Source organism: Halichoerus grypus, chromosome 7 (genome assembly GCF_964656455.1).
Source record: "Halichoerus grypus chromosome 7, mHalGry1.hap1.1, whole genome shotgun sequence".
NCBI lineage: Eukaryota > Metazoa > Chordata > Mammalia > Carnivora > Phocidae > Halichoerus > Halichoerus grypus.
The window spans coordinates 712,142-731,565 of NC_135718.1; the positions used below are offsets into that span (position 1 = coordinate 712,142).

General features: G+C 49.7%; 1 protein-coding gene across 4 annotated transcripts in view; it reads left to right on the forward strand.

Annotated features, from left to right (window-relative positions):
• The first annotated feature begins 1,041 nt into the window (after positions 1–1,041).
• CFAP46 (cilia and flagella associated protein 46) overlaps positions 1,042–19,424 on the forward strand; it is a 100,007-nt gene continuing 81,624 nt past the window's right edge. For 3 of the 4 annotated variants that reach the window (XM_078076933.1, XM_078076934.1, XM_078076936.1), the window contains exons 1-9: positions 1,535–1,731; positions 2,385–2,509; positions 2,690–2,821; positions 3,356–3,420; positions 4,700–4,864; positions 5,745–5,868; positions 6,342–6,436; positions 8,246–8,356; positions 12,584–12,683. In XM_078076933.1, coding sequence (XP_077933059.1) covers positions 1,683–1,731; positions 2,385–2,509; positions 2,690–2,821; positions 3,356–3,420; positions 4,700–4,864; positions 5,745–5,868; positions 6,342–6,436; positions 8,246–8,356; positions 12,584–12,683 — 966 coding nt within the window. In that variant the 5' untranslated portion in view covers positions 1,535–1,682. Of the gene's footprint in view, positions 1,221–1,534; positions 1,732–2,384; positions 2,510–2,689; positions 2,822–3,355; positions 3,421–4,699; positions 4,865–5,744; positions 5,869–6,341; positions 6,437–8,245; positions 8,357–12,583; positions 12,684–19,424 lie in introns of those variants that run through there. The other variant, XM_078076935.1, reaches the window with a different exon arrangement.

Below are 19,424 nucleotides of genomic sequence, written 5' to 3' on the forward strand. Positions count from 1 at the left end.
GTTGCACGTTTTTGTAGATGCCACAGGATTCTCTACATACACCATCCCATTAGCCAATAGAAACCCACCAGCTTTAAAAGGGCTCATTTGTCTTATTCCTTTAGAAATAAAGGATGTCATCCCCAGATGACAGTCCCTGCCTCATCTCTTTCCACTCCATGAGAAGCCAAATTTCTTGAAAAAGTTGTGCACCTCTCTTTGTCTCTACTACAGAACCCCCTCACTCTCCCACCCCCTCCAACGCTCTGCCACCCTCCCACCCCCCCTTCAGAGAAATGGCTATTCTTGGGTCACTCACAGCCTCCACCTTGCTAATCCCAATTGCTGTTTCTCAGTGTTTATCTTACTGCCATCTTGGCCAGATTTGACGTAGCTGACCCCTCACCCAACACCCTTCCCTTGGCTCCCTGGGGCTCTGCCCGGCTTCCCTTCCACCTCTCTGCCCCGCCCCCCTGCAGCTCTCCCTGCTGCTCCTGGCCGAGGGGTCTCCAAAGCTGGTGGTCTCCAGACCCGCTCCACCCCTGGTGCACTCATCCACACACCAGCATGTCTAGGCAGCTGTGAGCAGACCTGCACCTCCAGGAGCCTTCCTGCAAAGGTGAGCTCCGAATACCTCAGCATCCCGCATGCCCGGACAGAACACCTAGCACCTGCTCCTGAGCTACCACCTGTCCAGCCCTCATCTGGAGCTCCCCATGCCGGTGCATGCCCCGTCCACCCTTGTGTGTAAGCCCCAGGGCTGTGGCCTCTTGGCCCTCTTTGGTCTCACACCTGTCACCCAAACACGCTCTCCCTTCCTGCCCTGGGCGTGTGCCCGCGGCCTCTTCACCTTCACCCTCTCCAAACCAGTCTTCACCTGGCACCCTCAGAAAACGCCAAGACCCGGGCGCACCGCGTCCAGCGCCCTTGGGAGGACGGGGATCCCGCCCTGGCCAGCGCCCTCGACCCGGTTCCCCGCAGCCCCGCCCACGCGCCCTCGCGGGCGCCCTCCCTCCTGCACAGGTGCCGGTCTCCCCGCCTTTGTGGGGAGCCTCCTCTCCTCTTGCAAATCTCAGCTCACCCGTCCCGTGCTTGCGCGACCCTCTCAGGATGCGAGCCCTAGATAGGCATTCAGTTTGCCTGATGCCCTCTCCGCACGCGGCGGCCCGTGCAGCCCTGCGTTTCCAGGCGCGCTCAGGCCCGGCCCAGGCGGGGGCGAACAGCTGTCCGGACGATCCTCGGTCTGTAGGATGCCCGAATCAGTGAATGAATGGATGCCCGCGTGAACGCGTTAAGGCAGGCAGGAATACGTTCCGGAAGCCAGGACCAGATCCAGGGGCATCCTTGACCTGGGGGACTGCGGGGCGGGGACGTGGGGCCGCTCGGCTGGAGCATCGCCCCGGGCAGTGGGCGGGGGCCTGTGCGAGTGGGGTCGCCCGGGCCAGCGTGGGCACGACCCCGACGCGAGCGCGCCCTGCCCTCGCTCCGCTCCCCTCGCCCCGGGGCTGCGCCCCCGCCCCCACGTCTTTGTCCGGGAAGGGCGGGAGGAACGCGCACAGGGTGGTCTCCTGGCGGCGCTTCGCCTCCGGACTAGTGTGGCCCAGTCGCCGACCCGTAGGACCGGCCGGCGTCCCCCTCGGTCGCTAGGCAACCACCGGCGGTCGGCTAGGCGGAGAAAACCCAGCGCGCTCGGTCCCGGCGCCATGGACCTGGTCATCACGCAGGAGCTGGCCCGCGCCCAGAGCCAGCAGGGTGGGCGGGGGACCCGACCCCCAGCCAGAGGGACCCGGGACCCGCCAGCACCCTGCCCCCCGGGGAGGCGGACCCCGCAGACCCCTGACCTGGGGTGGCCGGGTCCCGCCCGACTCGGGATTCCCACCTTGGGGAGGTCCCGGAACCCACACCGCCCCCCCCACCACGTAGGACCTCCGCGACCCCCGCCTTGTCATCCTCCCCGGTTGCTCAGGATCCCTGCCCCCACTGCTGCCGAGGCTCGGGCCTGGTGGAGGCTGGGGAGGGGGTGCGGCCGCGGGGGTGGACGCCGGGCCGCGGGGGTGGACGCCGGGCCGCGGGGGTGGACGCCGGGCCGCGGGGGGTGGAGGCCGGGCCGCGGGGGGTGGACGCCGGGCCGCGGGGGTGGAGGCCGGGCCGCGGGGGTGGAGGCCGGGCCGCGGGGGGTGGACGCCGGGCCGCGGGGGGTGGACGCCGGGCCGCGGGGGTTGGAGGCCGGGCCGCGGGGGTGGACGCCGGGCCGCGGGGGGTGGAGGCCGGGCCGCGGGGGGTGGACGCCGGGCCGCGGGGGTGGACGCCCGGCCGCCGGCCCCCTCCCACACTGGCCCCCGGTGCACAGTGATGCCATGCGGGCTTTCTCCTGACCAGACCTTTCTCCACTGTCGTGCTGGTAGATGACGCGTCCCTGAAGAGGGCTTATGAGCTGATTAAGTCGGCCAACCTGGGCAAATCAGAGTTTGACCCCATGGAGAGCTTCAGCCCCGACCTGTTTGTTTTGTGTGCAGAACAGGCGCTGAAGGTACGGAGTCGGGGGTCCTAGGAGGGTCTCTGTTTCTGGGAGCACGAGGTGGAGCTGGAGACAGCGGCAGCACCCGGGGGCGGGGGTGCCGTCCTCAGGTCTCGGCAGAGCCGCTGCCTGGCGCTGCATCCGCAGGCACCCTTCTGGGGCCGTTCATGGCCCCGGCGTGGTGTCTTGCAGATGGGGCACCCCGAGATGAGTGACGACTGCATCCAGATGTACTTCAAGGTGAAGGGGCCAGTCACCCAGTTCCTGGGCCGAGCGCACCTGTGCAAGGCCCAGCTCTGTGCCCCCAAGTCCACCGAAAACCTGGTGAGAGATGCCCCGGGGAGCAGGCGTCCATTTGAGGGTGAAGCCTTCCAACCCTAACCTTCAGTGGGACCCCCCCCACGTCCCCGTTCCTGAATGAATACCTAATGGTTTGTCCCACTCGAGGTTTTCCCTGAGGCTGCCTTGATTCTCCTCAAAATTTTACATCTTGTGTGGAAAGAGTTACAATCTCACCTGCTTCCAAAATTGTGTCAGGCTAGACAAATCCTAAAGTACTCTTTATGGAATGGTCAGCGAGCACATTTATCATCAGTTTCCCGCTTGTGCTTTTCCCCGAAGCTCCTGCCTGACCTTTGGCGTCTGCATCCTGGTGCTCTGGTTGTGCCCAGGACAGCTGCCCTTGAGCCTGGCCGGGTGTGCCTGAGGACGCGCGAGGCGCCCAGGCTCCTGCTGCTTACACATGGGCTCCCAGGCCAGTCCTTAGTGTGGCTTAATGTCCACGGAAGTGACCACGAGCAATGATTGATGTTTCAGTGGCAAATTCAATGCAATTGTGCATTTTTTATGTTGTTTTAGGAGGAATTTGAAAATTGTGTGACTCAATATATGAAGGCAATAAACTTTGCAAAAGGAGAACCCAGGTAGGCATATAGAATTGGCCATTTCTAACTGGGATTGTGTAAAAGGTACAGGACCAGGATTTACCAAGTGGTTCTACCCGTTTGGACTGTGGGGGGTTTTGTCCTTGTTGTGTCCTTGCTGTGTGCTTGTTTCTAGCGTGTAGAGCTGGGTCCCATACACACACGATTCCCTTGGCCGCCTCCTTTTGTCTGTCCTGCGGTTGCGGTGATGTGCAGACGGCTTCTGTCTGTGTTCTCTGTGGGCACTTCTCCTTTGGCCGGTCTCCGTGGCGCTCTTACTTTCTGGGCCTCTCTGAGGGCTCAGCATCAGGGTCCCGCCCTCCCCTGCCCCCCCGCCTCTGTCCCCTCTGGCAGATTGCCAGGGCCAAGGCCTCCTGTCTGCAGCGATTCAGCTAAAACTCTAGCACAGTCTTCTACTTAATTAATGTTTCCTTCATCAAAAAGAAAGAGTATTGAAACTGTTAAGTTTGCACACAAAGTGGTATTAATACAACCTATTTAAGTAGGATACGCCATTTAAAGGAGATTCAGGTGTAAATCCTGATTCACTCCTTCGGGCTCCCGATCAGTGCTGTTGCGAGCCTCCTCCCCAGGCACCCTGGGTCTTACAAGGCGGAGCTGGCCTCTCAGAGAGGCCTGGAGCAAGAAAGGCAAATTGGTCCCTGTGGTGCCCTTACTCCAGTTCCTCCAGTGGCTCCTTCCAGCCCTCAGGAAAAAGCCCACCTTCTGAGGGGTGTCCCTGCTCCTCTCCTCACCCCTCCTCCTGCCCCACTTTGCCCTTCATGCACAGGCATGGGGACTTTGTTCCCCAAAGATTCTGCTCTCCCTCTTTTTTACCTGGCAGACCCTTTCCCTGCACCGCTCTCAGGGCTGATTGCTCCTCACATTTCAGGTCTCAGCAGGATGTTACTTCCTCCAGGAAGCCTTCCTTGATTCCCCCTGCACTTGCCTGTTCTTGTCTATCTCTTGGGAACCAAAGGAGACCTCGCTTACTGGTGTATTTTCACAGGGAGCTGATCACTTTTGGAATGACTGAATGGGTGAAGGGATCTCTAGTCGGACTCAGGAGTCATGTGGCCGGGTCGTCACGGCTGGGGTTGAACTGCAGCCTCCAGCCCCTTCTGCGTAGGCAGTGTGGGTGCCCGCCGCTCAGAGCGGCTCAGATGGTGCTGCTGCCATCTGCTGGGGACAGAGGACTCGAGGCTCCTGCCTGAGGCCGCTCCGACAGGCTCTGGACGGGCTCAGGACCTAGTCTCAGACTCCTCTGCTCACGTTGCAGGTATTACTTCCTGGTGTATAACGCATCAGTCCTCTACTGGCAAATGGTGAGGCCGTTTCTCAAGCCGGGATATCATCACCATCTGATCTCCAGCCTCTCCCAAATTGTCAACGTGTTAAATCAGACTGAAGAAGAGGACAAGGAGTGGCGGGCAGAGCTGATGCTGTGAGTTGGATGCCCTGCCACAAGTCCCTAACCAACCACGCTTGGCAGCCTCTGACCTCCTTCCCCTCCCGCTTGCTCCCAGGGGGATGATTATCTTCCATGCTTTCTACTCTGTAGTTAGAATTACGGTTTTTGTGTCTTGTCTGATGAGGTCTATAGATAAAATCACAGTGTCCTGATCATATGGGTGTTACAGCAAGATGAGTGTTTAGACTCAAAACACAGGAAGTGTGAGCTTGTGTCATAATCCTGGCTCATGGTTTTAACTTAGTTCAGTAAATTGTTATGCGGTAGACAGTTTAGCAACATAAAACTAAGCCAGAATGGCCCTGTTTAGGGAAGTGTGCTCCTAGTGCATCAGCATAGGGACAGCCCTGAGAAGCCACAGTGAGAGATGTCAGCATATGATCCTTGTGCTGAGTGGACCGGAAGGCAATCAGCCAGACTTGTCCTGTCTCTGGGAAGTACCATGTGCAGGCGGGCGACTGGGTGAATGTCTGCAAGGAGGATCCAGAGGATCTGCCCTGAAGTTGGAATCCAGAATCTAAAGGCTTTCTTTACCTGCTTTATGGTTATTTGGGGAGCTTTTAACAGAAAATAAGTATAAATACAGTCTTTCTTAAAAATGCTATTATAAACGTTGGAGGTAGTTATGGCGCAAACATTTCCTTGCCCTCCTGCCAGGAGGAGCGTAGCTCTCTCGGCCCCTGCCTGCAGGCCCTGCTGAGCCACACGCTGCAGGTACGGGGCAAGGAGCTGCCTGATCCCTGTGTCTTTCTGAAGTTTGTGAAACATAATAAAATGCAACCTGGTTATTAGACATTTGCAGCAGAAAACGATTTCATCAGGTTTTAATATCAAGTATTTTTATATTATCCAGGGAGCTTCTGGACTGTTATCTACAAGCTGGAAAAAAGGAAGAGGCTGCAAAATTTTGTGTCACTGCAGCACCATTTATAAAAGCTAGCGTGCCACAGAAATATCGACACATATTTTCTGTTATGGTAAGTTGGCATTTTGAAAAATGTAGGTAGAAGTAATTTTCTTAAATGTCATTTTTGGAGAACCGTGTATAAAAACAACCAAGTCTATCCACTGAGAGATACAAAAGCATACATGCATCGTGCATACATTGACAAAACAAAATAAAATCTTTTGCCTTCATTGTGACCTCTGAATATTTCACTTGTAACAGCACTGAATTAAAAAAAGGCTAGCAGAAAATGTGTTAATATAAAGTAATCATAAACCCTACAATATGTATGAGGAACGTCATCATCTACTAACTTTCATGTATAGGAAATCAACTTGGGTTCTATATGAAAACTAAATATAAAATACCATTAATGAAGAGATACTTGTTCATTACAAATATTAATTTTAAAGGAAGAATAATTGTAAAATAGTAATTAATATCTGGATCTCTACCTAATTATTTGTTTAAATCAATTAATAATTCTGTCCCATTTTATAACAGGTGAGACATGAATTAGTGGATGAGCTTCAGTTAGAGGAAGAAAAGAAAACCTCCGCTAGCCTGGCTGTCACTTACCACATTAATATGCTAAAAGCGTAAGTGGTTTAGGAGTTTTAGGTGCTGACTCGGGGTCTCTGTGCCATCTAGAGGGGATGTGGCTGTGCCAGGGGGTGGGTGAGGGTGGAACAGTAGGGTGAGGCCTAGGCCCAGAGGATGGGACTCTGCCTTGTCTCCCTTTACTTAGAAGTAGCCAAAGAGAGGCTTCCCACGGGTGAGTGTAGCTTCTAAGCCAGTGAGGAAAGTGGTTTAGGAGGAGAGTCACTGGCTGGGTGAGATCTGTCTAATAGGCCCTTCCATATGAGGCTTGACATTTGACCTTGACAAATAGGAGTAGTTAATTTGGGTAAAACCCTGACAGTAGTGGTTTAAAGTGAAGGAAGAATGAAACTGTATGCAGCTGTCTGCTAAAGTGGCAAGAGGGAATTAGGAGGGTGGAGAGCCACGGTGAGAAGAAAGGGCAGTGAGGAGATCCAGTGCATATGAGGAAAAGGCAGTGAGGAGATCCAGTGCGTGTGAGGAAAAGGCAGTGAGGAGATCCAGTGCGTGTGAGGCAAGGGCAGTGAGGAGATCCAGTGCGTGTGAGGTGAGGGCAGTGAGGAGATCCAGTGTGTGTGATGAGATGGCAATGAGGAGATCAGTGTGTGTGAGGCAAGGACAGTGAGGAGATCCAGTGCATGTGAGTTGAGGACAGTGAGGAGATCCAGTGCATGTGAGGTGAGGGCAGTGAGGAGATCCAGTGTGTGTGATGAGATGGCAATGAGGAGATCAGTGTGTGTGAGGAGAAGGCATGAGGAGATCAGTGTATGTGAAGCGAGGGCAGTGAGGAGATCCAGTGTGTGTGAGGAGAAGGCAGTGAGGAGATCCAGTGCATGTGAGGCAAGGGCAGTGAGAAGATCCAGTGCGTGTGAGGAAAAGGCAGTGAGGAGCTCCAGTGCGTGTGAGTTGAGGACAGTGAGGAGATCCAGTGTGTGTGAGGTGAGGGCAGTGAGGAGATCAGTGTGTGTGAGGTGAGGGCAGTGAGGAGATCCAGTGTGTGTGAGTTGAGGGCAGTGAGGAGCTCCAGTGCGTGTGAGTTGAGGACAGTGAGGAGATCCAGTGTGTGTGAGGTGAGGGCAGTGAGGAGATCCAGTGTGTGTGAGTTGAGGACAGTGAGGAGATCCAGTGTGTGTGAGGTGAGGGCAGTGAGGAGATCAGTGTGTGTGAGGAGAGGGCAATGAGATCAGTGTGTGTGAGGAGAAGGCATGAGGAGATCAGTGTGTGTGAGGAGAAGGCATGAGGAGATCAGTGTATGTGAGGTGAGGGCAGTGAGGAGATCCAGTGCATATGAGGAGAAGGCAGTGAGAAGATCCAGTGCATGTGAGGAGAAGGCAGTGAGGAGATCCAGCGTGTGTGAGTTGAGGACAGGAGATCCAGTGCGTGTGAGGAGAAGGCAGTGAGGAGATCAGTGTGTGTGAGGAGAAGGCATGAGATCAGTGTGTGTGAGGGGAGGGCAGTGAGGAGATCCAGTGTGTGTGTGAGTAGAGGGAAGCTGTCCAGAGGGAGGCAGTTGGCTGCCCCGGGTCCTGAACGGGGGAGGTATGAAGGGCCAAGCCAGCCTACAAGGTTGCCCTCCTATGGGTCTGGTTCTGGCAGAGGGGCTGTACAGGGAAAAGGAGCCTGTTCTGGGAGTGAGGAGAGTAAGGAGGTGTGAGAAGTCATCTTGGAGAGTGAAGGAACGAAGGAAGAGGGATTTTTTAGGCCTGTTCAGTGGGAAACACAGGTTCATAGACTTGGAGTTTGTCTTAGGATAATTTGAACAAATCTGACATGATATTTTGGTTATTTATTGTTTGAATAAATTCTAGAAAATTGGATAAAAATGAGTTACCTGAAGATGTGAACTCCATTCTGAAGAAGGCCTATAAACATTTAAGTGATTATAATCACCAGCGCTTCCCTTCAATCAGAGAGGAAAAGTAAGTGTCCGTGTTTTTTCCACTTCCACATCTACATAATCATTGTACCGTATCAAGCATTAGCCATTGTGGAGATTCTACTCTTTTCTGGTCTTGAGGTTTGTACTGTTCGAGGAGCATTTGGGATATGTAGCTTCATATCGTACATTTTAAATCACATTTAGCTTCTCAGCATAGGTACTTTTCAAGTTATTGAAACATCTCACAGCTTTCTGAGTAGCAGTCTAACCTCTCAGCGGCTGGAGTCCTCCACCCCCAGCACGAAGTTTTTCAATCCTGTGCCTTCCTCCATCCTCTGGGTGCTGTTTGCATTTAGGAGGCATCCTGGATTGGATTCCCAGGAATGGATAGCTGAGCCAGAGGCTGACAGAATGAGCCAGAATGTACCCTCTAGTTTATTCCCACAGAAATGATGGGTGTGCTTCCCAATCTAGCAGCTGTTTTGTCGCATTCTCACGTGTGCTGACTTAAAAGAATGGACCCCACCGCCACCCTGGTAACGTGGTGGCTGAGATGATCCTACTGCTTTGGTTTCCGTCTGTGCGCCTCCGATTCCCCATAAGGTGTCACAATCAGCCATATGTGGAGGCCTCTGAACTACCACTTTTGAGACTTTATCTTTTGAGTTCTCAATGATTTTCTCATCAACTTCTCTGCACTCCTAACACATGAAACATTTTGGCCATTGTCTATAATAATTATTTATGTATTTTTCAGTCTGTCACTCATTCGTTAATTTTGGGGCATTATGGGTGGAACTGTGTTCCCCCAAAAGATCTATTCAAGTCCCGACCCTTGCTGCCTGTGAACATGATCGTATTTGGAAATAGGGTTTTTGCAGATGTCATCAAGTTAAGATGGGGTCATACTGGATTAGGATGGGCACTAATGAGTGACTTTTGTCCTTATAAGAAGAGGGAAATTTGGGATGCAGATGCTCACGATGAAGAAGGCCAGGTGACGACAGAGGCAGAGATTGGAGTGTTGTAGCTGCAAGTCAGGGGGCACCAAGGCTTGCTGACAAACACCAGAAGCCAGCAGAGCAAGGAAGGGTCTTGCGGTAGAGGTCTCAGAGGGAGCGTGGTCGTACAATACCCTGATTTTAGTCTCCTGGCCTCTGGAACTGTAAGAGATGGAATCTCTGTTGTTTAAGCCAATTAGTTGATGGTAATCCATCACAGCCGCCTTAGAAAACTCATATAGGGGGTGTATTATCCATTGCTGCTTCACAAATTACCACAGAGCTTGCAGCTTACGACGATGCATGTTGATTCTCTGACGGTGTCTGTGGGATGGGAATCCAGGTGCAGCTGCCATCCAGGTGTTGGCGGGGCCGTGGTCTCTTCTGAAGCTCGACAAGCAGGTGCTTTATCAGAGCCAGCTAGGGATAATTGGCCAGCGCAAGGGAAGTCAGAATTGCTTGGGATCTGATCAGGCCCAAGGTCGAGGTCTCCTGTTGGTTAGCAGTGAGTTACTCAAAGGGAAGGGATCACACAGGCCGTGAACACCAGGGAGCAGGGTCACCAGGCATCTTGAGGCCGCCTGCAGTAGATTGGATGAGAGGGACCACAAGATGGCTCGTGTTCATGTCGTCACTTCCTGTAGGAACTCGTCCACGGCTTTTGAATTTGTACAGATTTAATGCACCAGGGGTGGTGTATATACATATTTTTAAAATGATTTTCATCATTGGGACGCCTAGTGGCGCAGTTGGTTAAGCATCCGACTCTTGGTTTCGGCTCAGGTCGTGGTCTCAGGGTCGTGAGATTGAGCCCCAATCAGGCTCCCTGCTCAGTGCAGTCTGTTTGTGATTCTCTCTCCCTCTGCCCCTACCTGTCCCCCACCCCCGTACTCGCTCTCTCTAAAATAAATAAATAAATCTTTAAATGATTTTCATGATTTTTTTCTTATTTCAAATTTAATATGCAGTAATTGTAGGAAGTTTGAAAATGGATCAATGTATATTTTCAACATTATTATCACCTAGGTTTTTAATCTACTTCTCTCATATGAATTGTGAACATGTTTCTGCATCACAAAATATTCTGCAACTAAGTTCTTCACATGGGTTTTCAGGCCCTCTAGGAGGCCAGTCAGAGCACTTGGGGTTAGGAGAACCCATGCACACGCATAGACATGTGTATGCACGAATGTGCAGTGTCCCCTCCAGCATCCCTTGTTACAGCTGGGCCCTCCCTTGGGGGTCTCACTACTGATATGAGCAGCTCCAGGGGAAGTTTCTAGAAATGGGACTCGGGCACTGATGCATGCTGCAGAAGCCACACGGAGCACGCACGTGAAGACCCTTGCCTCTGACCTCTCCGAGGAGAGGGGCATGCCGTTGCTCTCACCCCGTCCTCTGACTGCTGGTGTTTTATCCTACGTTTCCTGGCATTTTTTCCCTTTATTAGTTTCCTATACACTTATTTTGCCCATTTTTTATAAGTAGGGTATAAACCATTTCATTATTGACTTGCAGATTTTTCTATTTTAAAATTTGAGCACTCCAGCTCTAGTATATTTATCAGTTGTCCCAGTTTGTATACCTTTTAGGTTTTTAAAATTAATTTTTGATGTACAGAAATGTTTTATTTAATATAAGAATAATTTGAACTCATATTCATTCCCACCAGTCCTGGGCCTGTCGTGGATTCCTTGCCCAACAGCCCTGTGAGTCAGGGCTGACCCAGGTCTCCCGAAGTCCAGGTCGTGTGGCCCCAGCTCAGAGCTGGCTGCAAACCCTGACCCCCACTTGTGTGCCCCCTAACCCCCACCATGAGCCAGGCTTGGCCTTGTGTCCCCCACCTCTACCTATGTGCCCAGCAAGGCCCTCCCACCCTCCAAGTCTGAAAAAGGTTCTATCCCCTGCGGTGTCTCTGTGGCTTTACTTTTGTAAGAACTTCTGCTTTTACTGTGTGTGGCCAGAGGCGTTGAGCCCAGCAGCTCCTGATGTGGACAGTTAGGTTTCCTCGGCTTCGCGTGCGGCGTGCGTTTGCTCGGTGCTGCTCGGCCTGGAGGAGAGGGCGTGGCCTGCGCTGGCCACCTGCCCCGAGCTGCCTTCTGTGTGTGCTTTCAGGTCCTTCCTGTCTAAAAGCCTCAGGCTCCCAACTCTGAGTGAGGGACCCTGCTGACACCCCTCCACCCGGGCTTCTGTGCCTAGAATTCTGGGTGGGAAAAAATGTTCTGTTAGTTTAAAACTGAAAAAAGGACTAAAACCCAGTGATTTATATCTTTCCGGGTTCTCCCTCCTTACCTGCGCAGCGGGTCCGTGTGGCCGGAGCTCAGGGCGCACTGAGGGGCAGGATGTCGAGCCAGGCCTGCCAGGGCCCTTGGAGCTGCAGGGGCTGAGCAGGGGCGGAGGTGGGCGGGGATGGTTGGGAGTGCAGGCTGGGGAGGGCGGCGACACCGAGTTCGGTTATTAGAGCAGACTAGCCATCTGGGGTCCTGGGTAAGACTGTGATGGTTAGCTCGCAAAGGGGACATTTGGCATGTCTGGAGACTCCCAGTGGCCGCTGTGGGGGCTGCTACTGACACCTCGTGGCTGGCAGCCAGGGGTGCTCCTAAAGGTACTAGGGTGTGCAGGATGCATCTCCCGTGCGCAACCAAGAGTGCCTGGTCCAGGATGTCACGGTCACGGCGGAGGACCCGGGCCTGTCCTATGTCAGGCCTGGACTCCTACGGGTTTATGTTAAGTCTCAAGATCAGGTAGTCTAGTCCTCCAGCCTCGTTTTCAAAGTCACTTCGGCCCTCCTGGGTCCTTTGCATTCCCATATAGATGTTAACATCAGCCTGCTACTTTCTACAAAGCCCTGGACTAGTGATATCCTTGGATGCTTGTCCCGTGGTCGGAGGAAGAGGCATTGAGTCAGGAAATTCGTGGCTGTTCCCCATGTTGCCCCCACTGCTCTGATGATCCGGACGGTGACAGCTGAGGCGCCGAGAGGCTGTGCGGGGCGTTTCCCTGCCTCCTTCCCTGCACTAGTACGCACCTGAGGGCCCAGAAGGAGCAGCAGTTCACCCAGCGGACGGAGCTCTTCATTTCCGCCAAATTCTGTCAGGGCCTGGCGGGGGCTGGGCTTGGGGACCATGGCCCTAGGATGTTTGCTTTATTTTTATTTCCCACCTCTGGTTAAACGATGACTGCTTTTTCTCCCCTACAGGTACATGCAGGTAAATGTTCCCTGACGCCTCCTCTGATCCATTGCTCTTTTGTTTCTTCATTTCCAGAATTCTTTTGCTTTTTGAATTGGCTCGTCTCTCTTTGACCTTGAAATGTGAGGAGATCTCCTCTGGCTGCCTCTCAGACTTGAAGAATATTGACAGCACAGTAAGTGATGGGTGACTGCGGATGGATGTACGGCACCTGCTCATTGTCACCTGGACGTAAAAGGCAAAAGGAAGGGAAAGAAATTCCAAAACCCTCCCGCAGGAGGGCCTAGCAGTGTGGTTGGCAAAGTGCCTCGTTTTCCACATGTGCATTTCACCCAGCTGAGATGATGTGACATGCACATCACGCACTCTCGCTGCCACGGTCCGTGGGGCCCCCAGCGTCACTTCCTGCCTTTTCCATTGGGCACCTGCTGTGTTTAGTCCCAAAGTACCTGTGAGTCTTAGATATCAGCTGCTTCTCCAAAGTTTCCCTCTAAATAAAGCTCTAGCATAGGACCCCTTCCATGGTGCAGGTAATAAGACATACAGTTTAGCAGAAGGGAAATCAGTCATATTTGTGGTTCTGTTGATCTGGAAATTGTTCTAAAAAAGGAAATAAAACTTCACTTGGACCTTGACAGTCTGGTAGTACTTGGATAGGACTGCCAGATGGGAGAGCTGGGACGGGCGTGCGGGGGTGGGTAGAGCTGAGGCCGGAGAACTCCGCGGCCAGAGAGCACAGGGGATGGAAACAGTGGAGGTAGCTATTTTTGAAGGACTTCAGAGTTCTTTTACGGCCCCATTCCCATCTTCTGTTTCCACACACAGTGGCCCAGCCTTAGCACTGGGGTCTCACCCTGCTCAGACCACCCGCAGAGAGCAACCTCCTGTGAGAGGGACACTCGCCCTGGGAGTGTGTTGTCCTCCTGGTGCTGCCATGGTCTGTGGTATCCGTGGAAACATCTAGCACCGGTTCTTTTTTAAAGTTAAATATGTAACTCAAATGCAGAGGGCCCAGTGAATTGCACCTCTGAGATCACAGCACCCTCTCCTCACTGGCCCTTTGCAACATACTCAGTATTTGTTGTTCTTAGATTTTGTAAATATTCTGTGCATACTTGAAAAGGATGTCTTCATTTTTTAAGTAAAGGATTCTGTAGGTATCCATTAAAGAGCTCTCAGTGTTAATTGGTTTAGATTTTTACATCCGCACTCATTTTTATCCGTTGACTCTCTTGATTTCTATGAGAAATGTGTTAAATCTCTCCCTGCAAATATGAGTATCTCATTTTTACAGCATACATTTGTCATTTTTTATGGGTATTGGAATTGTTACATTTTCCTGGTAAGTTGTTAGTTACATTATTACATCTTGACCTTTATGCCTAATGACGATGTTTATGTGTTACTTGGTGATTGTCCATTTTCGCTATGAGAACACAACCTCTTGGAGGACAGGGACCTGCCTGATCCGTTTGCTGTTGTAGCCCCATTTCCCAGCGCAATGCCCGGCACTTCAGAGGTGCTCGGCAGATTTTGTTGAACAGAGGAACGGATGTTAACATCATTACAGTCTCCCTAAAGTGGGCATGTTCAGATGTCCAGGGTTTGTCAGCTCTTTCTTCAGAGGGTCTCCCTGCATTGACGAGCCTCCTGGCTGGGAAGTCCAAGAGCTGGGTCACTCAGGGGATCAGTGTGGAGCAACATCAACCAAGAGGGAAGAGTCATAATCGAGGAAACCAGAAGTGACTGTGAGGCAGAGTTAGATTTCCAACACTGAACTGCACTGCTTGACGTTTCACTGTCCTCTTAAGAGGAATGGTAAACAAAACAAACCTGTCATTCTGTATGATTGTTGAGGAATAAGTGAACCTTTTCTTAAAAGGGGGAAAGAATATGAAATTGACATAGTGAAAGAAATGAACTTTTTCTGGCCAAGTTGGAGTAAAAGGCCCTCATGCCTGAAACAACTAAAAAAACCAAACAATATATGAAACAATATTTTTCAAGACACTGAACAACAGATAATGAAGGAAAGCAAAGCTTGAGAGGTGGGGAACAAATGCGGGTGAGTCTTATCATCACCCAGAGCTTACTGCCTGGAGACTTTGCAGACTCGGCGAGGGAGGGGAACACAGGTGAAGCCCGAGACAGTCTACCTGGATTGAGGAGGAGTTGGCAGTCAGGAGGACGGAACAGCTCCAGCTCACAGGACTGAGCACCAGAGAGGAGTGAACTGCACAAAATGAGAGTTCTGGAGAGCTCCAGAGGCTCCCCCTTGGAGTCTTCAGCTGAGTTCTGATTCGTGCACGTGTGGAAGGGAACTACACAAGCTGGAGAGGGGGCCACCTAACCAGAGACCGGGGACCAGTCTTCAGAGTTACACAGGGCTGAGAATAGTTCCTGCCACGGAATTTAAAGCAGTTAGATCTAGATCCCGGCTTCCTGGCCACTGGACACACACCCGTGTCACACACAGGATGGCTTCTGTCAGCTAGCCAGTGCCCAGGACCCCAGAACTGCTGTTGCTGTGCAAGCACCCCGATGTAGTCTCCAGCTCCACGACTGCCCCGTGGGCGCCCGTGCACCAGAAATCCGTGCCACCACTGCTAGGGTGCTTGCAACCCAGACCCAGTGCCAAAAGAGATCCCCATGGCCACGACATCCCCGTGGGAGAAAAAGTAATCAGGAGGTCCTCAGCAGCCTTCGCCACCAAGGACCCCAACAGACCTTGAAACTGGAGACCAGCAGCCTTGACTGCTGAGGAATCCTGCAGTCTTTGCTGAGGCTGGAGACGATGATGCTGGGCCTTCCCTAGCACGATAGCTGCCAGCCCCATCCTACTAGCCGGCATTCTCACCCCACCCACAGGGGAAGGTCTCTCCCCACCAAAACTGGACTGTGAAGTCTGCAAGAGATGACTACTTCACCAAATGCACAGACATCAACACAAGCTACAAAAAACACAGAAAATCAAGGAAACATGACACCACCAAAGAAACACAACGATTTTCCCGTAACCTACTCCAAAGAAATGGAGGTATATGAATTGCCAGACAAAGAATTCAAAATAATTGTTTTAAGGAAGCTCAGCAAGCTACAAGGAACACAGATACACAATGAAATCAGGAAAAACGTGAACAAAATGAGAAGTTCAATAGTGATAAAAATCATTTAGAAAAACAATCAAATAGAGATCCTGGAGCCGAAGAATAAATACAGTGAATGAAGTGAAAAGTATAGTGGAGAGCATCAATAGGAGGCTTGATGAAGCAGAAAAAAGAATTTGTAAACTAAAAGGTCATTTGAAGTTTTCCAGAGGAGAAAAAGTGAAAAAGAGCATAGAAAGCCTATGTGAATTATGGGATACTAGCAAGCAAAACAACATTTGCTTTATGGGAGTCCCAGAGGCAAAAGGAGAGGAAGGGGCAAGAAAACTGATTAAAAAAAATAATGGTTGAAAACCCCTCAAATCCGGAGAAGAGGTATGGTTATCCAAGTACACGAAGCTCATAGGTCCCATAGGAGATTCGACCCAGTGAAGACTTCACCAAGGCATATGATAATAAAAGTGTCAAAGTTCTATTATACAAATTATTATTATTATAAAAGAGAGAATTTTGAAATCAGCAGGAGAACCAAAATGATCTGATACAAGGGAATCTCCATAAGGCTCTCAATGGATTTATCAGCAGAAACTTTGCAGGCCAGGAAGGGATTGGATGATATATTCAAAGTGCTGAAAGGAAAAACTGCCAGACAAGAATATTTTATCCAGCAAAGCTGTCCTTCAGAAATGAAGGAGAGACAAAGACAGTCCCAGACAAACAAAAGCTGAGGGGGTTGATCAACACTAGACCTGCCCTCAAAGAAACGCTAAAGAGAGTTCTTCAAGGTGGAGTGAAAGGACATTAATTAGTAACAGGAAAATATACAAAAGTATAAATCTGACTGGTAAAGGTAAGTATGTAGTCACATCAGAATACTCTTATACTGTAATGGTGGTGTATAAATCACTTCACCTGGTATAAAGTCTAAAAGACAAAATTACTAAGAATAACTTGCTACAATAATTTGTTAATGGATACAGAACATTAAAAGACGTAAATTGTGACATGAAAAATATAAAATGTAGTGGGGATTGGTAAAAAGGTAGAGTTTTTGTATGTGATTGGAGTGAAGTTGTTTCAACTTAAAATAGATTGTCATGACTATAGATGTTTTCTGTAAGCTTCATGGTAACCACAAAGCACAATGCACAAAAGATTAAAAGAAAAGAGTCAAAGCATACCACACTGGAGAATCATCAAATCACAAAAGGAGAAAGCAAGAGAAAGGAACAAAGAAACTATAAAACAGCCAGAAAAGAAGATGATAATAATAAGTTTTTACCTATTAACAATGACTTTAAATATGAAGGAGTAAATTCGCCTATTAAAAGACATAGAGTACTGAATGAATTAAAATTTTTTTAGAAAGACCGAACTATATGCTGCCCACAAGAGACTTACTTCAGCATTAAGGACACACGTAGGCTGAAAGTGAAGGGATGGGAAAAGATATTCCATGCAGATGGTAACCAAAAGAGCAGGAGTAGCTATACTTACTTATCCAAAAGTAAAAAAAAAAAAAAAGTAATGAGACAAAGAAGATCATTATATAATGATAAACAATTGATTAATCAGAATGTAACAGTTGTGCATACATACATACCCAGCATTAGAGCACCTAAGGGCATGAAGTGAGTCCTGACAGATCTGAAAGCAGAAATATACAGCAACACAATAATAGTAGGGATCTGCAAGACTTCACTTTCAACGTGGATATATCATCCAAACAGAAAATCATTAGGGATATATTGGGCTTGAGCTACACTTTAGACCAAATGGGCTTAATAGACATATATAGAGGAGAGAAGACTCAAATAAAATCAGAAATGAAAGAGGAGACATTACCACTGATACCACAGAGATATGAAGGATTGTAAGAGAACACTATGAAAATTATACCCCAACAAGATGGATAACCTATAAGAAATGGATAAATTCTTAGAAACATACAATCTACCAGGACTGAATCATGAAGAAATAGGAAATCTGAATAGACTGATAACTAGTAAGTAGTTTGAAATAGTAATAAAAAATCTCCCAACAAAGAAATGCCCAGGACCAGATGACTTCACTAGTGAATTATACCAAACATTTAAAGAAGAATTGATGGCAATCCTTTAAAAACTCTTCAAAAAAAAAAAAAACAAAACACAAAACTGAAGAGAAAGGAACACTCCCCAACTCATTTTTAAGGCCACGATCTCTCTGATAGCAAAGCCAGACAAAGACACCACAAGAAAAGAAAACCACAGGCCAATATCCCTGATGAACATGGATGCAAAAGTCCTCAACAAAATACCAGCAAACTAGATTCAACAGCACATTGTAGAGGTCATATGCCAAGATCAGGTATGATTTATCCTGAGGATGCAAGAATGGTTTAACGCAGACAAATCAAATAAATGTGATGCAACACATTAACAGAAAGAAGAATAAAAGCCATGTGATCATCTCAACACATGCAAGAAAAGCATTTGTCAAAATTCAACATCCTTTCATGATAAAACTCTCAACAAATTTGGTATAGAAAGAATGTTATCGCAACATGACAAAGGTCATCTATGACCAGCCCACAGCTCACATCATACTCCATGGTGAAAAGCTAAAGGGAAAATTCCACAAAAAACTGTTAGAACTAATGAGCAAATTCAGTAAAGTTGCAAAATTCACAATCAGCAGAAATCAGTTGTTTCTGTACACTAACAATGAACTCTCTGAAAGAGGAATTAAGAAAACAATCCCATTTATAATAGTATCAAAACCATAAAATACTTAGGAATAAATTTAGCCAGGTCCTATAATTTTAGACAATTCTGATGCTCTTATTGGAGACAGCATCAGATCCCACAGGTGAAGGACTCAGTCCCACAAAACTGCTCCCCCACTTTGGTGCCAGTGGTGAGTAGAAGGTCCCCAAGGTTACCCACAACTTCTGTCCTTTTTGCCTATAAATGAAGGGTTCCCACAACCCCCTCCTTGGGTTTGATTAATTTTCCAGAGTGGCTCACAGAACTCAGGGAAACAGGTTTACTAATTTATTATATAATAAAGGATGCAGATGAACGGCCAGATGAAGAGATATAAAGGGCGAGGTCTCGGAGGGTCCCAAGCGTGGGGAAGAGCTTCTGTCCCTGTGGAGTTGGGGTGGGTCACCCTTCCAGTATGTGGACATGTTTACCAACCTGGAGGCTCCCCCAACCCTGTACTATTGGGATTTTATGGGGGCTTCCTCATGTAGGCATGATCCAATTATTGATGCATTTCTGGAGGATAGCGGCAGGGCTGAGAGTCCCAAGCTTGTAATCATGGCTTGGTCTTTGTATGACCAGCTCCCACCCAGGAGCCCATGGGAGTCACATCTTTAGAAGGAAAGATGCTCCTGGTGCTCTGTCACTTAGAGCATTACAAGGGTTTCAGGAGCTGAGCTGGGAACCGAGGCAGAGACCAGTGACCATTCTGTACTAACTCACAGTGACCCACCTCCTAGACTGGCTACAGTTCAGGACTGACCACACTCAGCAATGTGGGAGAGGACGTGGGGAAGCTCTCACCACAGTCACAGCGGGCGGGAACGCAGAAAGCTTTGCAGTTTGGTAGAAGCACAGTGTGCCCCGCGAAGACAAGTCCCGGGTTCCTGCTGCCCACACCTCTGCCTCCACCAAGCAGGGTGTTCTCATCCTAACCCTGTCAGGGATTAAGTGAAAGAAGACACGTTTGCCATCTGAAGTTGGTGTAATCAAGTAAAAATTCAATGTCCAGTGAAATTAACTATCCTTTTCCCCCCACGATTAAAAAGGTATCAAAAAAAA